The 13,331-nt window shown below is 35.5% G+C and overlaps 1 protein-coding gene across 1 annotated transcript in view; it reads right to left on the bottom strand.

Annotated features, from left to right (window-relative positions):
* The window catches only part of APC10 (anaphase-promoting complex subunit 10), a 28,604-nt gene extending 16,533 nt beyond the window's left edge, over nucleotides 1–12,071 (bottom strand). The window contains exons 1-2 of the mRNA XM_081738860.1: nucleotides 11,855–12,071; nucleotides 439–560 (exon numbers count right to left, since the gene is read on the bottom strand). Coding sequence (XP_081594986.1) covers nucleotides 439–547 — 109 coding nt within the window. The 5' untranslated portion in view covers nucleotides 548–560; nucleotides 11,855–12,071. The remainder of the gene's footprint in view (nucleotides 1–438; nucleotides 561–11,854) is intronic.
* Between the last annotated feature and the right edge of the window lie 1,260 nt (nucleotides 12,072–13,331).

Here is a 13,331-nt window from a genome sequence, read left to right as displayed (position 1 = left end):
TTTAGAAAAACACTGCTTTAAGTTAAATATATAATTTTGAACGGAGTTAATACACAAAAAATGGAATTAAAAAATTAGAATAGGAAAAGAAGAAAAAACTGAAGAGAAGAAAACGAACATAATGGAACCGATATAATTATCTCGTTACACGGTACATATTATACTCTATAGGGTACTGTATTAAATAGCAGATTGAGAACCATTCTTCCAAGATTTTGTTACAACAGATCTAGATCTAACATTTATTGCTGTATTTCAAGTATATTGCTGAATTAAGTGATTTAACCTTGTGAAAAAGCCCACAAAATAAATGTTTGAAACTGTTCACGAAAACTCTTAATAACGCAATTAACAATGTAAAAATACAACACTTATGTCCTTTAGAAAAATAGTAGTAAAAATGCGCAATTCACTGTCTTTAAATATATATATTTGTACCTGGTTTACACGACGACAGACTCCATATTGCCTGAGAACCAACTTCTCTAACTTTTCCTGCGCGTTCGTCACGTACAGGATCCACGTCCTCCCCTGTTTTGGTTGTCATGTCAACTATTACTCTAGAAAAAGGAAAAAAAGCAGTATTCACAACGCGAAAAGCAAAATAACTAAACAATGTCACAATTTTTACGAACCATTTGAAATGGTAATAAAATATCATGCAATTCAAATCAAATACAATATTTATTTCTTTGTTCACAGAGGCCATGTCCAAAAGTGCAAAGTGCACACTTTGAGCATACACACTCGAAGACTACAAACGGAGTGCACAATAGACAGTGTACATTTCATCTAATTAGTTCTTGATCCGCACTTCGTACCAGCGCCTCATTTGGTAGACAATGAAACACTGATAACAAAAGAAAGGAGAATTTTGCGTGCTAGAAAAAGCATTTTTTTTAAATTTAGTGAATGACTTTCCAGTTGTATTAAAGATTTATATATTGTACAGATTGACCATATGGGGCAACCATAAAATGTCTTAAGTGTCTCTTTCATGTATACCAACAGCTTCAGCTTTCCAGTACCTGCAAATATTCGTCATTTCGGATCTTTCTCGAATTGATTAACAAGAGTGGGGTGTAAAGGCAATAATTAAATGCATATTGTGTTATGTGCACAATAAACTTGTAACAGCAGAAAAAAAGCACCAAACTATTGGCGATGTTATATTTTATTAGGCATACTTGCGCGCGGGAATATTTATTAATCCACCGGTAGCACTGGTGGTTAGGGCGCTGATGACACTGTTGCTGGTGCTATCTGCAAGCAATGTGACTTAATTTCTTAGTACCTAAAAGTCACTCAGGGATTTTATTGCAAGCGAAAGCAGACAACTTGCAAGAGCGTTACGACACCGAAGGTAGTAAGAAGAGCGTTATTTACAATAATGTTGGAAAATGCATAATGTATCAGATCTTCGAAGGTTTATATCATGTATAAGTGCTTCTTGTACGGTAGATTACACAACAATGACCCTGTAATTGTGCTGTTCTACTGTACATTGCTTCAGTTACAAGCATTCTAATTGGACTATTTCTACCATATATGCTAATAATTAAGCTCCTTAGATGATATTCTTTCTTTGTGAATCTATAGATTCTACCCGTAAACCTTCGAAGTAGTGTCTCCATATTCTTAATTTGCACCAAAGTTAAGGTACAAGGATGACAAGGAAAGAAGTGGCGCAGTTGAACAATATGAGGAACAAAATTTACAGAAAAAAGCTATTATGTCAGTATGAAATATCAATGTATAAGGATCACATATTCAATGTGGATAACTCTAATTAAAGTAATACCGAAAAAAAAAAAAAAAAAACTATCTTATAAGCATGCTTAAATGGAGTCCTGTACATGTATACACTACAATACCTGCATGGACTTCACTACGCTTTCGGCGCTCTACATCTCTTGATATACATCCGCTCTCTCTCCTACATTCTTCTCACTTCGAAAATTGTTATAATTACGACACAAATCCCCTCGTCCAAGTAAAGGAGATGACTAATATAATAATAATTTTATAAAAATTAAAAAACAAAGTGATGAAAAAAATCTCTCTCATTGTTCAACTACACGGAAGGAATTATTGGTTCATAATCGTTTCATACTGAGTACAGTAATGAGATTATATAAATTAAGACGAATTTGTAAAATCTTTGATAAATGTGTAGAAAAAAACCTTTGACCTTATTTTATTTTTGGCCAGCTGTCACAAATGCAACATGTACTTTAGTTGACATATTACGGTTCCTCACACAGACTAAGTGCAAGGGAATATGGTAGCTTTGAAAGGAATTTGTTTTAGAATCAAAACTAAAAAATTAAGCCTATCTACCTACAAATTAACATTTGCAGATGTAGCTGTAGCCACAGAGTAATGAAAAACCACGGTATTTATTATTCTATGCTAAAGCTTAACATTATAACTCATATGTCATTAAAGTTTATAATTTACGTGCAAATAGCTACATCACCGATAGTCTAATTATAAGCTGCATAAACTACGTAATATTTTAAGCACAAATGTCCTCATTATTAAAGAAATTACCTCATTACTTTCCCAATACTATTTTAAATTCCATTGCATACTCAGAGAGTATGACAAAAATATGTTTATTTTTGTAACACTGATATTGAACTTATTAAAGCACTAATCATTTTACTATCAAGTAAAATTATTAGAAGATCAGCTCACAAAAATTTTCACCTTATGAAAAATATTTAAAAAATATGCCTTTTAAAATTTTATTGTCATTTTAACATTATTGTTGTTCCTATACGATGAACTATCACCTTAGTGTTAGTGTGCTAACGTAGTGTATATCCTCGCACACTACGTACAATGCACTCGCAGACTTGTGAACTCGGGTCTTTTAACGCACACTAGGTGACATCAGTTCCGGAAAGAAGCGTACTTCGAATACGCACTTGTATCTTTTGGACATGACTAGACTTTCATACAGCATTAAACAGGGTGGACTGATTTAAATCACTTGATTTTTTAAATAAAAATCGTTCATTTAAATTAAATTCTGAAATAAATTAATTTAAAGTGAAAATAAGTAAAATCCTGTTTCTCTTCTGTTATTTCGATTATGGAAGATAATAATAATACCACAATGAGACTCAAATGTATGTACAGCACAGTATGAAAACGAGTGTCACGCAGAACATGGTTAGGGAAAATCCCGTTTCGAACGGGTAACGGGGGAATCCTACTTTCTTCTCTTCGCAACAGAGTTTTTAAATCGTTAATTATTCTAAAGGAAAAGTCACCATCGACATTTAGAACGAACATACTTTAGTGTGCGCGTCTGTTTGTTTTTTTCAGATAACAGAGGCGTTTTAGAAGTGTCCGATCCCTAGGGTGACCATAAAAATTTCACCTGATTGACAGGAAATTGACAGCTTCCGGCTTTTTAAAAGTCACGAGAAATGAGAAATAGATCAGTGCATAAATTAGTTGCTGTTTACCTTAGCAATACCTAATACATTTATATTGTAATAGAACACAATATATATATAAGCTATAGAATATAAACAGCATTTAACTTACAATATAATAGGACATGATACTGGTTGCATTTGCTTCTTTGCCATAGTTCGAATCCTTGAAAACTGGACAAATACTACTTTTTTCCATCTACTGACGGTACGGCAAGGACACCCCTAAAATGGGACTGTCCCGGTTAAAACTGGACGTATGGTCGCCCTACCGATCCCCTCTCCGAAACTTATTTATTTATTTTAGATTTTGTAACTTTAGGCGAAATGTAAGTGTTTATATGTATAATTCCGATTTTTTAAAAATGTGTGTTATGTTGATAAACGTTGCTATACTTTTCCCTTAATGCTTAAGAAACATTGTTTGGGATTGAAATAAGTTAACGATTGGGGATTAATTCAAAATTCATTCAAATTCTTTCATTTAAATGACATAATTAAAATTTAATAGTAATTCCTAATGTTCTTTTCTTCAGTTCGTGATTTGTATTATGCGAGGAGAAAGATTTAAATCAAAAAATCAACAAAAATAATTTTTAAAAAAATTGATTTTTTTCCACCCTGGCATTAAGCCAATTGACTGAAACTGAACAACATAGCAATAACAAATAAAGTAAAATAAAAACAAGAAAATATAAAAAAGAAATACTAACAAAGAAGTTTCACCTCTAAATATACAATGTTCTCTTTAGTTATTATTAGAAAATAAAACAAAGTTAAATTCTAGGCTATATGAGTTCGCGTGTTGATGCAACGTTAGGTGAACAGGCAATACAGCATAGTGTGGGAGTGTTTCAAACTTACTGTCTTCTTAACTAACCTAGGATGTGCATGATGCAGAATGGGGAGAAAAAATGTAGAGGGGAAACTAATATTAGGAGAATTGGATAAGAACTAAATTTGGTGAAATGGGGCAAAATTTTCAGTGGTATCTCAGTTTATGCAGGCATAAATTTGTAAAATTCACGGAATATATCACTTGATTTCACAAAAGAATTATATCGGGAACCTGCCTCTTATATGTACAATAAATTAGAAATACGAAATGGATATATATATATATATATATATATATATATATAAAGCCATACGAAGTGAAGTGCCATGTGAAAGCATGTACAATAAGTTAGAAATACGAAATGGATAAACAAAAAAAGCCATACGAAGTGAAGTACCATGTGAAAGCAGTGTACATAGTGTTCATAGAAGGATCGCAAAGCTGTGTCACACACAAAACATACTCTTTATACTATACAGTGTATTTACACTTGCTTTATTTATGCGCATACCTACAGCCCTGACGCGCCTGCTCCTACGCACACACCCACTCGCTACCCCTCGGGATCCCCCTTGCTGCGTTCCTGCTCTGACTCAGTTAAATAGTATTCGTGCTTTTAAGTAGGCACATAGTACAAGTTGGTTTGTGTTTTTAAATTAATTCGTGGCTTACGCACTGCAGTTTGCACGCTATATGTGCACAAACTGTGGTTCATTATGTACACTCATGTCTATAAATATGTTGTAGGAATATAATTTGATAACGAATTCGCCCGGTATTTCTTATAATGTTAGTATGTGTATCATCGGAAAAGACATGTATGTGGCAAATTTCATGTCAAAAGAGCAGTAAATAAGAATAAAACGAAAACAAAACTTTCTTATCCATTCAGCAATATTTTGTTTTACTCATTCTAATTTTCGTATTTATAATTCTTTTCCTATGAAATTTACCACAAATGTACATTTCCCGATTATACACATAGTGTCGGTATTAAAAGTACCCCGCAAAGTCATTATCAAATTATATTCTTACAAGAAGACAGTTATAGATATGCGACAATCATTTTAGACATGAGTGTACCTATTAATACAACTCTTCCCTTAAGAAACACTTTCTAAGACAGTAAAAGTGCATTTCCTGGCAAGTAAAGTATATATTTCATGAATATAAGTATACTCTTGTGTGGAAACTAGTACAGGAAAGAAGTATGCGTTTTGTAATTTTTGATATTCCAGGGACATGTGTTTGAGTGGGAGCTATGCTCTTATTCTCCCTCTATAAGTTTATTTACATAATACTATAATAGGATGATGTTATAGTAATGGTTAGAAATGGCATTACTATAGATTATTATTGGGTCATTCAACCTCAAAACGACCAATTTTTGAATGTCTTCCCAGTGACCATAATGCATTTTCATGAAAAGTTTTGCACATAAGCTAGATACTATCAAGAGATAAAATACCAAATTTAAAAGCATTCCTGTAAATAAAAACAAAGTTATAATAAGACTAGCCTTTGGCTAGCTGGGGGCTCCGTCCCCAGTCTCCCCGCGTTTGCTCGACCTACGGCCTCGCGTCTATTATGTATCATCCTTTGCATCAACAGTGACTTTCGTTCATTTACTCTTCATATTTCCTGAATTTGCAAGCTGGGGGGCTTCAACCCACAATTCTACCGAATTTCAAGTTTATTTTCCTATTTCAACTATCTAAATGATAAGATTTTGTATCCCAAGAAAACTCAATTTAAATAACATGGGAATTTCTTCATCCCCTTTTAGACTCCTTAAAAATTAAAAATATTCACTTTTGGCAATTTTCCTGTGAGTTAGTCTAGAAGGCTACAATCACGTCAAATTTCATCATCCTAATCTTGCCGGAAGTGCCTAAACATTTTGGGGTATAGAAGATGTTCCATAATAAATAACATGGGAAAGAATTTTTAGTTCCCCATAAAACCACTCTAAAGTAAGAAATTCTTATTTTTACTGATTTATTTAGGTAGCGCTGACGGAAACGTACAAGCATTCCGACTTTTAAGTTTGTATTCCAATTCCAAGTACCTAAAATATGAGATTATAATAAGTCAAAAAAAAAAAAAAAAAAAAAAAGCCCATTTAAATAACACGGGAAATTTCTTCATCTCTCCTTTAGACCCCCCCCCCCAAACATTAAAACTATACTATATCAAATTTAATCATAGTATCCTTATAGGAAGTGCTCAATAATTTTCAGGTGTAAAAGATGTTCCATATACATAACAAAGATTTTTCAGTTCCCCATAAAACCACTCTAAAGTTGGAAATTTTCGTTTTTACTGACTTACTTGGGTAATACTAACGAAAACGTACAAGCAAACAGAATTTCAAGTTTTTATTCCAATTCCAAGTACCTAAAACATGAGGATATAGGTCCAAAAAAGACCTACGTAAATACATGGGGAAATTCTTCATTCCTCCTTTAGACTCACTAAAAATTAAAAATATTCACTTTTCGCAATTTTCCTGTCGGTTAGTCCCGGAAAGCTACCATCATGCCAAATTTCAACTTTCCACGTCAGCTGGAAGTACACCTTTAATTTATGTCAGTTCATGTAGTTTTATATATAGTTAGGATTAGGATATGCAGCAGAGTGCGTAGGCCCAATATTTGCCGAAATGAGCAATGTTATCCGGGCACGTTTTCAGAGTCACACAACTTTCTCATTATGAAGAAGAGAGTGGGTGGGGAGAATCTCTACTAGTCCTTGGATACACCACTTTGCCAACTTTCAAACTGGGTAATAACGAAACAGTAGACCACTTACTTTTATTGTAATTTAACAATGAAAATGCGAAAAAAGCAAAAACAGTGAAAAATACAGAAGTTGGCAACACTATAGCACAATTCTGATAGCTCGTACGAACTTGTATACTTGCATACATGAAGACCATATCATGTTGTAAATGTCACGTAAATTACATCTTGTTACTGCAAGGCATGTGGAAGTTATGAATCTGTAAAACGTAACTAATTGATTTAAATTTCGAACAGTAACGTAATACACCAAGTCGTCGTGGCGCACTTGGGAGCGCGTTGGATAGGCATTCGGGAGATCGCCTCGGGCCATGTCTCGCGGCCGACTGTCCTGACTGATGTTTTCCAGGATTTCTCTGTCCTACCAAGCAAATGCCGGGATGGTACTTAGCATACAGGCTCTGGCCGATACCATCCGAAATTCCTTCCCTTCGTTATTGTTATATATCTAGTGTAAAATGGCTCTAAGATGTACCTAATGTCTGCTAACATATAAATAAATAAAAATAATAAAAGTCGACAATTGACGAAGTGTATAAACAAAACTGTGAATATTTGTAATGTACAGGGTGGGCCAAAAGTCAGATAACAGTCCTGTAACAGAAAAGCCTGTTGGGCTAGAGGTCCGCTTTGGTCATAGATGATGATTGGGGCACCTAAAACACACGTAACCACCGCCATCTTGAAGTACGCCATTTTGAATATCCCTTTATTTTTTAAATTGGAAAGTAGGCGTGCGGCACATGTTTTAAAACTTTTTTGATCAGGAATGCAATGTTGCTATTTACTTCCTCGTATCACTAACCGTTGATGAATTATGGCTTGTTTTATCGTTGCAGATTCCAGTGACTGGATAATGGGGCTGACGACCCAGAAACGTATTGAGATCATCCTGATGTGTAGAAATCGCATCTCGCGTTGTGGGTGCGGAGTTTAATGCGCTACAGGCCGAAAGGGAGCCCATAGCCCACAATCATGTGGCCAACTCGTCAGCAGATTCCGTTAGAGGGGTTTCGTGGATTACAAACATCGTAGTAGTAGTCTGAAAACGTCTCCAGAAGGGGAAAAGACAGTCGCTCTCCTCGGATCCTTCAGTAAAAGCCCCCAATGTAGCACACAGCGTTAATCCCAGGAATGTGAGGTTAGTCGAACGTTCATTCGGAGGATACATTCCACTAACAGGTGGCACCATACAAGATCCAACTTCAAAATGCCGGTCGTGGTGATCACATGTGATTTTAGGTACCCCCACCCATCATTTATGACCAAAGTTGACCTCTAGCCCACCCTGTACATGACAAATATTCAGTTTTGTTTATACACTTCGTCAATTGTCGAAGTTGTCAATTAGTTACGTTTTACAGATTCATAACTCCCACATACCAGTAACAAGATGTAATTTACGTGACATTTACAACATGATATGTATGCAAGTATACAAGTTCGTAAGAGCTATCAGAATTGTGCTACACTGTTGCCAACTTGTGTATTTTTCACTGTTTTTGCTTTTTTCGCATTTTCATTGTTAAATTACAACAAAAGTGACCTTCTGTTTTGTTATTACCCTGTTTGAAAATCGGCAAGGTGGTGTATCCAAGGACTAGTAGAGATTCTCTCCACCCGCTCTCTTTTTCCCATAAAAATATGCTGAACTTTATAACATTTTACTTTTTTTTTCGCTTTGAAATGAACATGTCAGCAAGAATTGTTGTTGTTACTACTAACTTTGTATTTAGTTCTGTAAATTTCACTTTTATTTCATCCATAATGAGAAAGTTGTGAGACTGAAACTGTGCCGCGGGCAAGATGGCTCATTTTGGCAAATATTGGGCCTACACACTGTGGTGCATATCTTATTATAACTTTGGTTTTATTTACAGGAATGCTTTTAAACTTGGTATTTTATCTCTTAATACTACCAAGCTTAATGTGTACAACTTTTCATGAAAATCCATGATGGTCACTGGAAGGGGGTGGTTGAAATGAGGTGGAATGACTCTATTAGAAATAACATTAGAAACAGTTCGAAGCTACTAAACGGCGTGACAAACATCCTGGCATTTGAAGGCGGCGTTCCAACTTCCCTTTAAATGCTGCTAGCAAATGAGAGGCCAGCGGTATTGCCACATTTATTTTGCACACATCCACGTCTATCCCCTGTCACCTGATCGCGCTGTAGTTTGTCTGCTTACTCATAGCCACACACCTTTACCACTTGGCAACCGTCACGCCAGAGCTTGCGTTTTATTCGTTTAGCTGAAATGCCAAGATGTTTGTCACAGGCCTTAATTTCGCGTAATAATACAATACGGACGAATACGTATCCAGCGAAAAGCAAAGCATGAAAAATAAGAAATAAAGTGATTAATACTTAAGAATGAACGAAGGAAATGAAAGAAGAGTAATTCCAGTTAAGGTATATTAAAATATCTACATATAAATAGCAATACAACGCTGAAAACAAGTTCGTGTTAATCTAATCCGGGGCCACCATGTGCGGAAGATTAGCAGGTTGTTTTTGATATTAGAAGCGGAGACGGAAATTAATATTTAGCGGTAAGGTACACTTGCTATGATTCAGTGGCAGGAAAGGCAGTATGGAAGTAGGTCATTGAGACATATCGTTTTTGAGTTTTATCGAATTAAGTTTAATTATTTTTACACGCCTCCGTCTTAAAGGTAACTTCCGACTCAACTTAATCTAATCACAAAGGAGGTGAGAAATGTAGAACATACACGCCAGTTTTAAAGGTGACTTTTAACTCAACCTAATCTAATCCATGTATTTGGTATTTTCTTCGATTTTCGTGTAGTCGGGCAACACAGCAGAAATTTCTTAATGACAGACCCAGACGCCTTATAGAATCCTTTAAAGCAAAAAAAAAGTTTATAGGTAAAATACGATGTAAAACATTTTTTGTGAAGGAATGAGTGTGTGAATACAGGCGTAAGGAATTACGGTAGTCAGTGCACAGCATACTGAAATGAATTTTGAGTAATAATGATATTACTGTATGGGTAGATTGCTCTTTCACTATCCTCGTTTATACGTATACCGCCCATTGCTGACGCGCTTGAATCCTACGGACACACTCCCTCGCTTGGGCTCCCTGCTGTGATTCTTCTCTGAGTCGGTTAGATAGCATTCGTGCTTTTTAGTTAGTAAGTTGGTATCTTATGCACTGTAGTTTTTATACCTACTGTACGTCCACACTGTATTTATGCTGAACCCTCCTGAAGACACTCTGCAAGTAGTAATTGAGCTCATTTAGTGCATGCTCATCTAAAAGAAATACAAGCTCTAACCTTCCTGAAAATGTAAGAAATGTGTCAAAATTTGGTAGATCCGTCTGCTCGATTATGCCCAATTCATTTATTATAATGATTATTTTTGGTATTTAATTTCATAGCTATTAGAGGAGATAAATATTCAGCAGTGAAAAAAAGGTTAGGTTAGGATTTAAGTGTCTTACGGAGTCGAACTATTGAGTGAATTGCCTGAAGTAAAAACGGCTAGAGTGCACTTCATGCCGAACTAGTGATTTGACACAGGATGAATGAAACCGCTGTCACTGGAACAGGTACGGAATCGGTGTTTCTGTTCCTCCTGTTAAGAACGGTGTTTCTGGTGTTTTAGCGCTTGGTGGTACTGAAATCAATAGTCACTGTTTCACCTGAATTGATTTCTAGGAGTAGTTTAGCGTCAATTCTCAAGGATATTTCCATTATTCGTAGCAACTGAAGAGTAAGTTTTTGGTGAATGTGGTAGATCATTTGGTTAGCAATCGTAATCTATTATCGCTGCTGTGATACACCTTAGTATGCTGGTGCGAAGTAAGAACACGATTGCTTATTAGGTGGTCTGCAGAACTTGTCCAGAATTTATTTTACGATTGATGGGATCATTTTTGGGAATTAATCTCTGAACTGTTCCAAAAAATCGGTTCCAATGAATGTTCAGCATAAAGTGCAATCGGTCAATGTTCCGTTAAATGGCCCAGTAATTTCTTCCACACGAAATTTGCAATTTCTCCAATTCTTTCCATTGATTTTCGTTTGATTACATAATATAAGGTTATATTAGGTTAGGTTAGTTTTGGACCCCCTTAACGGAACAGGGACCGTGCACTCTTACCGTAAAATCTTATGGTTTCACACTTCTAAATTTATACTAGTTTCCAACATTGTGAAAATGGGTTACGTTTAGCAGAAGGGGTCCGGAAGCACGTAAAAAACAAAATTTACAGGAGAACTGGATGATGCAGGTATTTAGACCTAACACAAAATCTAACCTGATATAAGTAAAAATAAGCGAAATTCTATATTTTTTGGGAAAATTATGCTGGAGCCCTACACCAACATAATGTAACATAAACTGTCCTAATGTGAACAGAAATTACAGAAACTATACTTTTTTTTTTTTTTTTTTTTTTTTTAAGAAACTGTTGCTGGACCCCTTTTGCTCAACAGCCGTGGAAAGTTTGCTTGTCAATGGAATTTGCTACCCTACATATATTTTTCTCTTGCTCCTTTCAACCGTAATATTACCATTTTTATGATGGTCTATTCTTAATTACTTATGTATTATTATGGTTAATGTGTAGGCATAGATTGTGTTACTTCAAAACGCTTAATAATAATATAGAAGATATATTCATTGACAACGAACTTAAACTAGATTTAAACTGTCTGGTTCTATGCTGTATCGTACCTACCACCGTTAACAAACTGACGTATACCGAAATTCTTAACAAATATATATATACCTGTTAAACAGGAATCCTATTCCTTGCTTTGTCTTGTCTTGGTTTTACGAAAAATTCGCACAATTTCTATCATACAATGTAACTGCACAAAACGAAAGTAAATTCTTCTTCTTCTTCTTCTTCTTCAATCCCGTATACATCGTTAGGAAGGGAAAATAATTCGTCTACTTCTCCTCCAAATCACTAAAAGTTAAAAAAATGTCCCTGACATATTCATATAGGATAAACTTGACTTATCTGTACCTCGCAAGAAGGATTTTTTAAATGAAAACTAAATTGTCCAAAAGTAAAAGACACAATCAGGAACAGGTCAATATCAGGAGAAAAAATTCAGTCAGAAGAAGAGAGAAAGTAACTAGATGGAAATGGGGAAAAGTAAGAAATATGTAAAGAAAAAGAAAAGGCCTAAGTTAAGAAGTGAATGTATAAAGGGATGGATTAAGGGTGGGACTTAGGGAGGCTATACCCCGGCCCTCCATTTGGACAGGGGCCTCCACTCTGATCAAAATCTTAGCTGGCTATCTAAAAAGAATAATGAAGATACAACCACCATCATGAAATAAAATGTGACCAAAAATATGAAATATATTCCGTTAAGTCTCCTACTGTACTTCAGTGGCGTATATTATGGGAACCGAGGCTACCGGCGGTAGCCCTGTATCATTAATTTTTTAAAAAAGTTAATATAATACGTATAAATTAATTTAAAATATTACATTTGCACTTTATTATTTTCTTTTCATGGTACTAGTTTCTCTATAGTTTCGCAAACGCGAATACACACTAAGGCAGCCGTTAACGCTAAGAACGCAATCCCTCTTTGTTCTTGTTCTTGTTCTTGGGAATTGTTTTGCCCTGACCGTGAGTCTTCTGGGCAGTTCAGTTACACTCGTCTATATGGGTTAGATGTACTATTGGCAGTCCTTACAGGAGGATATATTCCACTTGAGAGTTATACCGAGCTGTACTGCAAGAGCCGATTAAAGCGTAATGTTGTTGATTATTATGTATTGCAGGAGGTGATACACTACTGTTCGAATATTGTTTGCTAAGAGAAAGGGAACATTCACTGGTGTGGTATGGTGGAAATGATGAATTATTGCAGATTTCAAATGATAAGCGGCATGGCCTTGAGTTGGCTTCACGCGGCGTCCAATTGGCTTTGAGCGATGTTGACAATTTGCGACAAGCAGTCCTGCACGCTGACTTCTCGCGCTACTGCGAATCTTGACAATACCAGAAGCGCTTATTAGAAATATTGTATTAGCACATCAACTGCTCACTTTACGAAGTAGAGAAAAGAATTACGAACACAGCGATGAGTCCCGCGTCTAATTTCCAGTGGATTTTTCTTCACTTTGGAAATAGAACTCAACTTTTATTACAGAATAATCATGGGTGTAACCAGCAGGTTGTTCTAGGGGAACATTGCTTTCAGGGGGAGGAAAGCTTTTCACACATTTAAAAGAGAACAAAT

This window comes from Thermobia domestica, chromosome 14 (assembly GCF_964235325.1).
Source record: "Thermobia domestica chromosome 14, izTheDome1.hap1.1, whole genome shotgun sequence".
Lineage (NCBI taxonomy): Eukaryota > Metazoa > Arthropoda > Insecta > Zygentoma > Lepismatidae > Thermobia > Thermobia domestica.
Note: the sequence above shows the minus strand (reverse complement) of the source record. Positions and strands in the feature narration are given on the sequence as shown.